This window comes from Gymnodraco acuticeps, unplaced genomic scaffold (genome assembly GCF_902827175.1).
Source record: "Gymnodraco acuticeps unplaced genomic scaffold, fGymAcu1.1, whole genome shotgun sequence".
Lineage (NCBI taxonomy): Eukaryota > Metazoa > Chordata > Actinopteri > Perciformes > Bathydraconidae > Gymnodraco > Gymnodraco acuticeps.
The window spans coordinates 175,058-185,990 of NW_022990955.1; the positions used below are offsets into that span (position 1 = coordinate 175,058).

Below are 10,933 nucleotides of genomic sequence, written 5' to 3' on the forward strand. Positions count from 1 at the left end.
GTGTGTGTATGTGTGTGTGTGTGTGTGTGTGTGTGTGTGTTCTGTGTGTGTGTGTGCGCGCGTGCGTTGCGTGCGTGTGTGTGTACCTTTGTAGTCCTGTCCTGCGGTGCTGATGTGCATCCTCTTCTGACACTCTCCACAGCTCATCAGGAAGTGAGTCACCGCCTCTCTGGGCAGGAAGGCGTACGTCTCGGCTATCTGAGGGAGAGACGGGTTTGTAAACTCCGGTTTATACATTGCTGTGTTGACAGTTTTATAAATGCAGGTTTTAAGTTTGTAATTTCTTACGTTTCCGATAATGACCCTTTAACAGCCCTAAGTAGCGCGGGCATGGACTGAGTGAGAGCAAGAAAGGAAGTTTTAATTTGACTTATTTAACGATGCATACTGAAACCAAATCAAACCTGAAATATCCATACCAAAATACTATGAACAAAAAACACTTTAGTCTGCGGGACTGACACTAAGATCTAAAATGTTTACACCAAATATTTAAATATAAATATATATTATTAAACCACAAAAAAATGTAAGTTATGAATCTTTATCATTCATATATTGTTGTCATCAAAAAAGGGCCAGAATGACATGACAGGCTGCCATTACCTGTCAAGCCATTACTTGTCTCAAAGCGTTTAAAGATGGATTTTTTGGATGTGACTGCACTCTGTATTGTTGATCATATGCATCTATGAATTAGTGGGTGTGTTTGAATGTGCGTATGCATAAATCAAACATTTATTCGGGAAGAGAGGCACAAAGACACAAAAGAGGAGAGGAGGAAGGGTGGAAAATCGCCAGCGTGGGTGGGTGGGGGTTGCTGTGCAGCACCCGTGTGTGTGTGTGTGTGTGTGTGTGTGTGTGTGTGTGTGTGTGTGTGTGTGTGTGTGTGTGTGTGTGTGTGTGTGTGTGTGTGTGTGGTGTGTGTGTGTGTGTGTGTGTGTGTGTGTGTGTGTGTGTGTGTGTGTGTGTGTGTGTGTGTGTGTGTGTGTGTGTGTGAAGGGTGAAGGAGGGGGTAAAGCAAAGGCAAATGTCACTCACAGCCCTCAGTGGCACTCAGACCTGCAGCTATGTGGCATGGAAAGCTAGCTCCTGGCTTTAAGGATACTATGTGCTGTATATAGAGCAGAGGAGATGGACACAGAGGACAATCTGACAGATCAATCCTCATCTGTTTTATTCTATTTTATCTATCTTTTTCAAACAAAAAGAAAGAAGATGTAAATATCTCTAAAAAATAAAAAAAGGAGGAAAAGTAATGTGAGCAAAGTGAAACATGAGAACAATGAAAGCTGGCTGACAGACAGTTGTGACAGCTTCCCTCTGCAGGGAGATAAATCTGTTGAAGCTGCACTTCCCCCGTTTAACCAGAAGAGGGCAGTGTCATCAGATGAACAGCACAGGATGCTCTTTTCAACTCCAACAGCACAGGTGGATTAATTTCAGCCTATTCCAAAACTCATAACCTTACCAAAGATTAAACAATAAAATCAATTTCTACATCTGCCCTGATCACTAGCAAAATGTCTCCACATGTTTACAACTCTTTTCTTTTTTGGTTTAAGGTTATATTACATTAGGTGTAAGGTAAAGTCCATGTTAAAGGTTGTTGAAGTCCCATCAGTGACAGTAAGATGAAACAAAAGGATTGGTGGAAAATAAATTGACAAAGAAAAAAGGAAAATAATGGGAATGGAAAAAATAGTCCTGCTGATAATGAGAGTAGGCCACTTTCACTCTCTGTCAGATGCATTCAGTGACCTATAAAATAGCAGTGTGAATTTCATTTACCATTTTGTTCTCCCTGATATTGATATTTTAAATACAACTGCAAGAACAGGGGTTTCTTTCAGTCATTAGGGCAAATCGTTATGTTGTATCTCAGGCAGCAGCTAACAATTATTTTCAATACCAATGAATCTATCAATTATTTTAACAATTAATTGTTTCATTTGCTTTTTTCTCTTGAACCTCCTGAATTCAGTTTATTCTCACGCAATATATAGAAATGCAGATAAATTCCCAGAAAAAAGAAGCTGGAAATTAATTATGTCTAACAAATAACTTGGAAATAATTATTTTTGTGAAGATTGGATTAATCTACTAACCCAGCTCTAAAATAGCCTGGCTCCCGCTATTTAACATGATCAAAACTCCCTAAGTAGAAATTGACTGGCTGTGGTTGCTAGTTTAGTTTCACAGAAATTCAGACTGAAATCCATCTGATCAAATACTGAAACCAGGCGGTCTGTTTCTTTTCTCTCTTTTTTACAATGGACTCTAAAAGAGGAATGAAGAGCAGAAGAAGAGGAAGAGAGATAAAGGGAGGACAGCGTGTGTTGAGCAACACAAGTTATGAAAGAGAGAACACACTCAGCAGGGGAGAGGATGCCGTGAGACAGAGGAGACAGAGGCGTGACACTGAAAGAAAGAGAGGCAATCACTAACAAAAGAACAAAAGAAAACAGACACAAACACCAAGAAGAATCAGATATTGCACATGTGTTTACAATAAACATATGACTTTCTGGTATTTTAAACATGTAGTATGAATGCTAGCATGACAGGATTCTTACAGCTTTGTAGGTCTTCTTCTGGCCGGCATGTTTCGGGGCTTTGCCGGGGTCCGTGCTCATCTCCACGTGCATGGCATAGATGATGTCGAAGAAATCTTCCACCACCGCCACACGCTTCAGGGACGAGTCCACCCCGGACACTCCGTCCACACACTGGAAACACAGGGAGAGACACTTTGAATTTCCTCAAGTTTGTCTGCTTGTGTTTTACAATTCACAACAATGACAATAACGATAGAGGAGGACAGAGTTGAGTGCAACAAAGATTTTCAACCAGAATCAAACCAGGAACGACTACAAGTGACAGGAAAAAGATCGTCCAAATGCGACCAGAAGTATCTCACAAAGTGTTTAAATCTGCTTCTAAGAATCAATCCATCCTGACAGAAACATGATTTAAGACATGGGGAGAGTTAAGATTGTATGACTTGTTGCATCTAGAAACTCCCAAACCTCTCAAACTCAAATTTAAAATAGGTGTTAAAGACATAAAAAAGTATAGCAAATGTCCTCCTTAGCTTGCTTTAGAAACTTTTCTTGATAGATTAGATAACGCCATAGAAAATCCACCATGTTTCTAAAGTTTGATTATCAGAATTGATTAATCACAGCCCAGAAAGTATTCCTTCTGTCTAGTGCAGGAACAAATAAATAAGAAATATGTTTTTAAAAGGTTGTTTCAGTCATGTAGCCCACATTGTTTTTCTTTTACAACAATGTGTTATCATTTTTACTTAACAATACAAAAATAATCTGCAAAATAAAAAGCATCTGTATAATACAAGGCAATATTTTGAAAAACTTAACGCAGAAAAGAAAAGACACATTACATAATCTCGGGAACTGCAATGCATCTATTGATCCTCTTGAACATTACATACATTTAGATCCTTAACATCAATGAAGGGCCTCCATACAATCTCAAATACATGCTGTCTAGCTCTTAATATATAGGATATATTCTCCAATGGGAGGCCTGACAGCTTCCGTCACAACCAATGAGTGATGCTCGGGCTGTGAGCCTTGTTCCCAAACAATGCAATACAGGTTTTGGCGTAGATAGAGTCAAAATATTACAGCCATTACAATGATGCATCTGAAGCTGTTTTCACATACTGATAAAGTAATGTGTCTGGTGTCAGTGCACATTTGAACATTTACTCTTCGCTTCCCCAAAAATAAGTGCAGCCGTATTGGTTATTGTAAAGGTTGTTTGCATTATATTATAACTTTTGTATTGTTTTATAGGTTTAAAATGTGTATTTGTTGTCAGCATGTAAAATATGAACATTTAAGGAGTTAAATGAATACCATAAAGCAGCCTTAACACACACATACTGCCAGGTGTTTAGCTGCTGTAGATATTTAAAGTGGAATGAAACGTTTACAACATGCTAATTTCCTCTGATGTGTAATGGTGTGAAATAAATGTATGATTTATAATTATACTTAAATGACTGAGCAGGCCTGAATTAGACAAAGACTCCTACACCTGCTGCATGTTAACTACAGATCCCAGAGGACGGAGCGCTCTCCCTCTCTGCCTCTCACAAACATGGGAATACCAGGAAGTCTGGACAGGAACCACCCTTTTTCCCACAAGGCAGTGGGAGTGGGAGATGTACCTCGGTGGAATTAAGGACTCAGAAGGGTGGGAAAAAGGGTTCCTGCAGGTTTCACCAACTCAAATTTAAGACTTTTTAAGACCTTTTTAAGACCACTTTGATAGAATAAGACCTATTCCACGGCAAGAAAGTATGAAGGAAAATTGCTATGAAAGAAGAAATACGTCCCATAATTAATTACAAAGTAAATGTATTCATGTTCAACATAAGAACGATGACTGAACATAACAGCATAACAGTACACAGAACTGTGTTAGCGTGTTAGACAAAAAGTAAGTGTGTGTGTGTGTGTGTGTGTGTGTGTGTGTGTGTGTGTGTGTGTGTGTGTGTGTGTGTGTGTGTGTGTGTGTGTGTGTGTGTGTGTGTGTGTGTGTGTGTGTGTGTGTGTGGCCTAGCATTACTATACTTGTGGGGACCTAAATCTGTTTACACAGTCACATGTGGGGACTCACCTCCCTTATGGGGACAAATTGGAGGTCCCCTTGAGGAGAATCACTAATTTTAGGGTGAAGACTTGGTTAGGTTTAGGATTAGGGTTAGGGTTAGGGTAAGGTTAAGGGTAAGGGTTAGGCATGTGTTGGTTATGGTTAAGATTAGGATAAGTCTCTAGGAAATGCATGTAAGTCAATGTAATGTCCCCTGAAATGATGTATACATGGTGTGTGTGTGTGTGTGTGTGTGTGTGTGTGTGTGTGTGTGTGTGTGTGTGTGTGTGTGTGTGTGTGTGTGTGTGTGTGTGTGTGTGTGTGTGTGTGTGTGTGTGTGTGACAAGAGCTATATTCTGAGCTCTGCTGCCTTCATGCTGTTGTATGATTGTTGTTTAGCTACGGTATTTACGGCGTCCACAGCACCTCCGCTTTTAGGGTTGACGTAGACCCAAATGTCACCCGGAGGTCCCCCGATGTTGTTGCGGGAGCTGCTTCAAACACGTTCCCCTCCACTGGTTTCAACCAAGCACTACATTCGATGTTTTTCTACCAAATACGGTTGAACTTACACTTCCCCATATTTATTTGTAAGTAGAAACAAAGTTAGTGATTACTGGTTCCATGTTGATTTAGTTCAATACAAATTGTTGTTTGGGGGAACTGAAAGGCTATTACCGTACTGGTTACTTTGCAGCCCGGACATTTCCCCCAAAACACATTTCCACGCGATCGCAACACAGAAGTACAGTACCTTTGAAATCCGATCATTTTTAAGACCTTCTAAATCATATTTAAGACCTTTCTTATTTTTTTGATCATATTTAAGACTTTTTAAGGCCTTGAATTCTGATTATCAAATGTAAGACCCCGCGCGAACCCTGAGTGTGTATTTTGTTTTTTAGGTAAAGAAACAGAGAGATAGAGAGGATAGACAGGGGAGAAAACTAAGCGGGGGAGAAAGAGATGGAGGAAAGAGAAAGGGGGGGGGGGGCTTCTTATACCTGCCTAGACAACTAAATATGTGTCAGTAGCAAACAACACACACACACTTTTCCAGCTGCAAACAAGTAGCACACAATAACGCACTGCCATGGTAACCAATGAAAGCTGAGGGGTGTGTGTGTGTGTGTGTGTGTGTGTGTGTGTGTGTGTGTGTGTGTGTGTGTGTTTCTACATATGAAATAATATATATGTGTGTCTGCATCATATTTTCTGCAACATGTTGTGTGTTGAAGGGCTTCTAACAATAACCGTGTCACTAGTGACACACACACACACACACACTCACACACACACGCTCTCACACACACACGCACGCTCACACACAGACCAGAGTTCATGGTTACTGAAAATAAAATAGTCTGCAGTACAATTAGGAGGTAAAAGCTTGTGTACTGCACATGTACTTTGATCAAATCTTTGCTTGCAGCAGTCCAGAGAAGCTACAGTGCCAACAGAGAAATAAATGTTATACAAATAACTTCATGGTCATTTTGGAGGTAGTAGTGTTGTTTTTATTTCAAAGGTAAAACAAATAAGTAAAAACCTTGGATAAATACGCCAACATTGGATCTTACTGTGTTAATTTTGTGAGACAGGTGGCCCAGGATTTCTAGACCAAAATAAGAATAACGTTGGCGATGAAATACAAAGTATAAGGAAAACATACATTGATACACGAAGACGAAAACGCTGGAGACGCTGTAGTACATATGCCGGGCCTGTAAGTGGCGCTGTACTTCCGCCACAAAATACACCAAAAGCAGCGAATAAGACCGATGATGATTATTATTATTATATTATATTATTATTGTTGCTGATGGTTGTGGTAGAGGAGCTGTAGATTTTGCATTAAAATCTGTATCAAGCACGAACGCAACCCTGTGATCCGCCATTGTTGTTGTTATTGGCGAAACGCATCAGCAGTGACACGGGGGTGAGCAGGAAAGGTGGGGAGAGGCGTATAGGGCGTACACACGGAGCGTTTCGTCCTCAGACCTACCGACTTTGGGAGCCGTTATCAAAGTGTATCGGATTCGTGCTCCGAATCCGCGGCTCCGTTTCGGCCTCATGTGGACGAACCGTCTATACGATAGAGACTGTTAGCGGATTCAACTGATATCGTCTCCGTGTGGACGGGGCCACTTAGATGCCAAGACTTGAGTCAACAAAAAATTCCACAAAAGGAAACAGAAGGAAGTTGATTAGATTTGATAAAAACTCCCAAAGACATTTCAGACAGGACTCGCAAAAATACTCAATGTGAAAAGCTGGCTAAATTAACTGTATCTCATCCATATGTAGACGCAGAGCTGATATTAGAGTGTGTGCAGACACCGGGAGTTCACGACTGCCTCTAGGATTTTTCATTTCCACGTCACAACCTGTTATGTGTGTGAACTGTGTTAAATATCCAGCTATCAGGGAGCGGGACGCCTGTCTAACTGTGTGTGTGTGTGTGTGTGTGTGTGTGTGTGTGTGTGTGTGTGTGTGTGTGTGTGTGTGTGTGTGTGTGTGTGTGTGTGTGTGTGTGTGTGTGTGTGTGTGTGTGTGTGTGTGTGTGTGTGTGTGTGTGTGTGTGTGTGTGACAAGAGCTATATTCTGAGCTCTGCTGCCTTCATGCTGTTGTATGATTGTTGTTTAGCTACGGTATTTACGGCGTCCACAGCACCTCCGCTTTTAGGGTTGACGTAGACCCAAACGTCACCCGGAGGTCCCCCGATCTTGTTGCGGGAGCTGCTTCAAACACGTTCCCCTCCACTGGTTTCAACCAAGCACTACATTCGATGTTTTTCTACCAAATACGGTTGAACTTACACTTCCCCATATTTATTTGTAAGTAGAAACAAAGTTAGTGATTACTGGTTCCATGTTGATTTATTTCAATACAAATTGATGTTTGGGGGAACTGAAAGGCTATTACCGTACTGGTTACTTTGCAGCCCGGACATTTCCCCCAAAACACATTTCCACGCGATCGCAACACAGAAGTACAGTACCTTTGAAATCCGATCATTTTTAAGACCTTCTAAATCATATTTAAGACCTTTCTTATTTTTTTGATCATATTTAAGACTTTTTAAGGCCTTGAATTCTGATTATCAAATGTAAGACCCCGCGCGAACCCTGAGTGTGTATTTTGTTTTTTAGGTAAAGAAACAGAGAGATAGAGAGGATAGACAGGGGAGAAAACTAAGCGGGGGAGAAAGAGATGGAGGAAAGAGAAAGGGGGGGGCTTCTTATGCCTAGACAACTAAATATGTGTCAGTAGCAAACAACACACACACACTTTTCCAGCTGCAAACAAGTAGCACACAATAACGCACTGCCATGGTAACCAATGAAAGCTGAGGGGTGTGTGTGTGTGTGTGTGTGTGTGTGTGTGTGTGTGTGTGTGTGTGTGTGTGTGTTTCTACATGTGAAATAATATATATGTGTGTCTGCATCATATTTTCTGCAACATGTTGTGTGTTGAAGGGCTTCTAACAATAACCGTGTCACTAGTGACACACACACACACACACACACACACGCTCTCACACACACACACGCACGCTCACACACAGACCAGAGTTCATGGTTACTGAAAATAAAATAGTCTGCAGTACAATTAGGAGGTAAAAGCTTGTGTACTGCACATGTACTTTGATCAAATCTTTGCTTGCAGCAGTCCAGAGAAGCTACAGTGCCAACAGAGAAATAAATGTTATACAAATAACTTCATGGTCATTTTGGAGGTAGTAGTGTTGTTTTTATTTCAAAGGTAAAACAAATAAGTAAAAACCTTGGATAAATACGCCAACATTGGATCTTACTGTGTTAATTTTGTGAGACAGGTGGCCCAGGATTTCTAGGCCAAAATAAGAATAACGTTGGCGATGAAATACAAAGTATAAGGAAAACATACATTGATACACGGAGACGAAAACGCTGGAGACGCTGTAGTACATATGCCGGGCCTGTAAGTGGCGCTGTACTTCCGCCACAAAATACACCAAAAGCAGCGAATAAGACCGATGATGATTATTATTATTATTGTTGCTGATGGTTGTGGTAGAGGAGCTGTAGATTTTGCATTAAAATCTGTATCAAGCACGAACGCAACCCTGTGATCCGCCATTGTTGTTGTTATTGGCGAAACGCATCAGCAGTGACACGGGGGTGAGCAGGAAAGGTGGGGAGAGGCGGGGCTATGGCGTCATCGTTTTCAGGAAATTATCGTATAGGGCGTACACATGGAGCGTTTCGTCCTCAGACCTACCCACTTTGGGAGCCGTTATCAAAGTGTATCGGATTCGTGCTCCGAATCCGCGGCTCCGTTTCGGCCTCGTGTGGACGAACCGTCTATACGATAGAGACTGTTAGCGGATTCAACTGATATCGTCTCCGTGTGGACGGGGCCACTTAGATGCCAAGACTTGAGTCAACAAAAAATTCCACAAAAGGAAACAGAAGGAAGTTGATTAGATTTGATAAAAACTCCCAAAGACATTTCAGACAGGACTCGCAAAAATACTCAATGTGAAAAGCTGGCTAAATTAACTGTATCTCATCCATATGTAGACGCAGAGCTGATATTAGAGTGTGTGCAGACACCGGGAGTTCACGACTGCCTCTAGGATTTTTCATTTCCACGTCACAACCTGTTATGTGTGTGAACTGTGTTAAATATCCAGCTATCAGGGAGCGGGACGCCTGTCTAACTGTGTGTGTGTGTGTGTGTGTGTGTGTGTGTGTGTGTGTGTGTGTGTGTGTGTGTGTGTGTGTGTGTGTGTGGCCCAGGTAACAGGTGTGTGTAAGTGTAAGCGGTTTGGATCGTGGGGGGTTGGGGTTGTTAGTGAGCGTAGGTATGGGCAGCAGATGGAGGAAAGTGCGTGTGTGTGTGTGTGTGTGTGTCCCATCATTATTCTGAAGCAATGTTCCCAGCACGGCCTTTACCAGATGTAGAGCATCTAATGCAGAGTCAATGAACTAAAGCCTTTATGTAGTACACACACTGAAGACACACACACCGAACACACACAAACTCTTTCACATCCCTACATTCACACAATCAGAACACATTTTTGACCCATTACCTCCCTCTCTCTCTCTCTTTCTATGTTTCTCTCCCCACCCTCCTCCCTGTCACGGGACGCAGGTACTGTAATAGGTGTTGCCATGGTAACCAGCTGCAGCTTATCACAGAGGGGATGTTTCTAATGTTCGCCCCTGATGCCATCACAACTGCCAGGCAGAGAGGAGGAGGAAAAGAAAGTACAGACAGTAGGGTTGTTAGTGGCTGTTGGTGGGAGTAGGACAGAGGAGAGAGGAGACCCCCCTCAGAGGAGACAAAGCAAGGGAACATGAGAGATAAGGTTGATGGAGACATGGTTGGAGGTGGGTTGCCGGAAAACCCCCTCTTACTCATCTTGAATGATTAAAGGCAACACAAACTATAACTATACAAAGAGTTTTTTTATAAAGTAAATATATAATAATCGGTTGCTTACGAGAGTGTAGGTTTTGTTGTTTGTAAAAGTGTGGGGGACAAAGTTAAGTCGCTCAACAAAAACATCTGAATGGCAATATAACAAAGAAGAAGAAATTCCATGTGAATTGCTGCTTCATTCATTTAATAACCCCACTTAAATAATGTTTGTTAGTTAATTTGATAGAGACCTTATACTTAATATTGAACAATTAAGTATTGTCATGTACAATAAAAAGAAACCTATATATTGCCGCATTACCTTTGAGTGATGTTCAATTATAGCCTGTTCAAAAATATTCCTCCTACGACCAATCAGCTCCTGAGAGGTGATACCCAGTGCAAACAGGTTCACAAAAGGTGCGCACAGCTCCTCTCTCGCAGTGATAATTGGCATCTTCACAGCAAGACACAGAAATGGTTGAAAAATGTAATGGCTGAGGCAATACAAGGCTCCCTGTTAAAGGCCGTCTCATTGGAAGGTAAAGCAGTGAAAATAATCTGATTCTAGCGTGTGCTTAAAATGGTATTGATATTGTCAGCAAATATGTTTTGTTGATGCCGTCTATCTTTGTATTGAAATAAAAAATGAATAATAAGCATCATATGATCCCAGCATTCAGTGTTTTATTTTCCCACTGTGACCCAGGACCTCGAACATGATACGGTTGTTTCTTTACTCTGATGTGTGTTAACAGCGTGCCAGGCAAGCGGTGCCCTTTCCCTCTGCCTGCAAGTCACAGGAGGCCAGGGCACGGTGCAACACAGCTCCAGGACACACACACACACACACACACACACACACACACACACACACACACAACACACACACAC

General features: G+C 41.6%; 1 protein-coding gene across 2 annotated transcripts in view; it reads right to left on the reverse strand.

The window, feature by feature from the left end:
• The window catches only part of LOC117558752 (nucleolar protein 4-like), a 153,870-nt gene that overhangs the window by 125,977 nt on the left and 16,960 nt on the right, over nucleotides 1-10,933 (reverse strand). For both annotated transcript variants that reach the window (XM_034235136.1, XM_034235135.1), the window contains exons 2-3: nucleotides 2,577-2,729; nucleotides 87-198 (exon numbers count right to left, since the gene is read on the reverse strand). In XM_034235136.1, coding sequence (XP_034091027.1) covers nucleotides 87-198; nucleotides 2,577-2,729 — 265 coding nt within the window. The remainder of the gene's footprint in view (nucleotides 1-86; nucleotides 199-2,576; nucleotides 2,730-10,933) is intronic.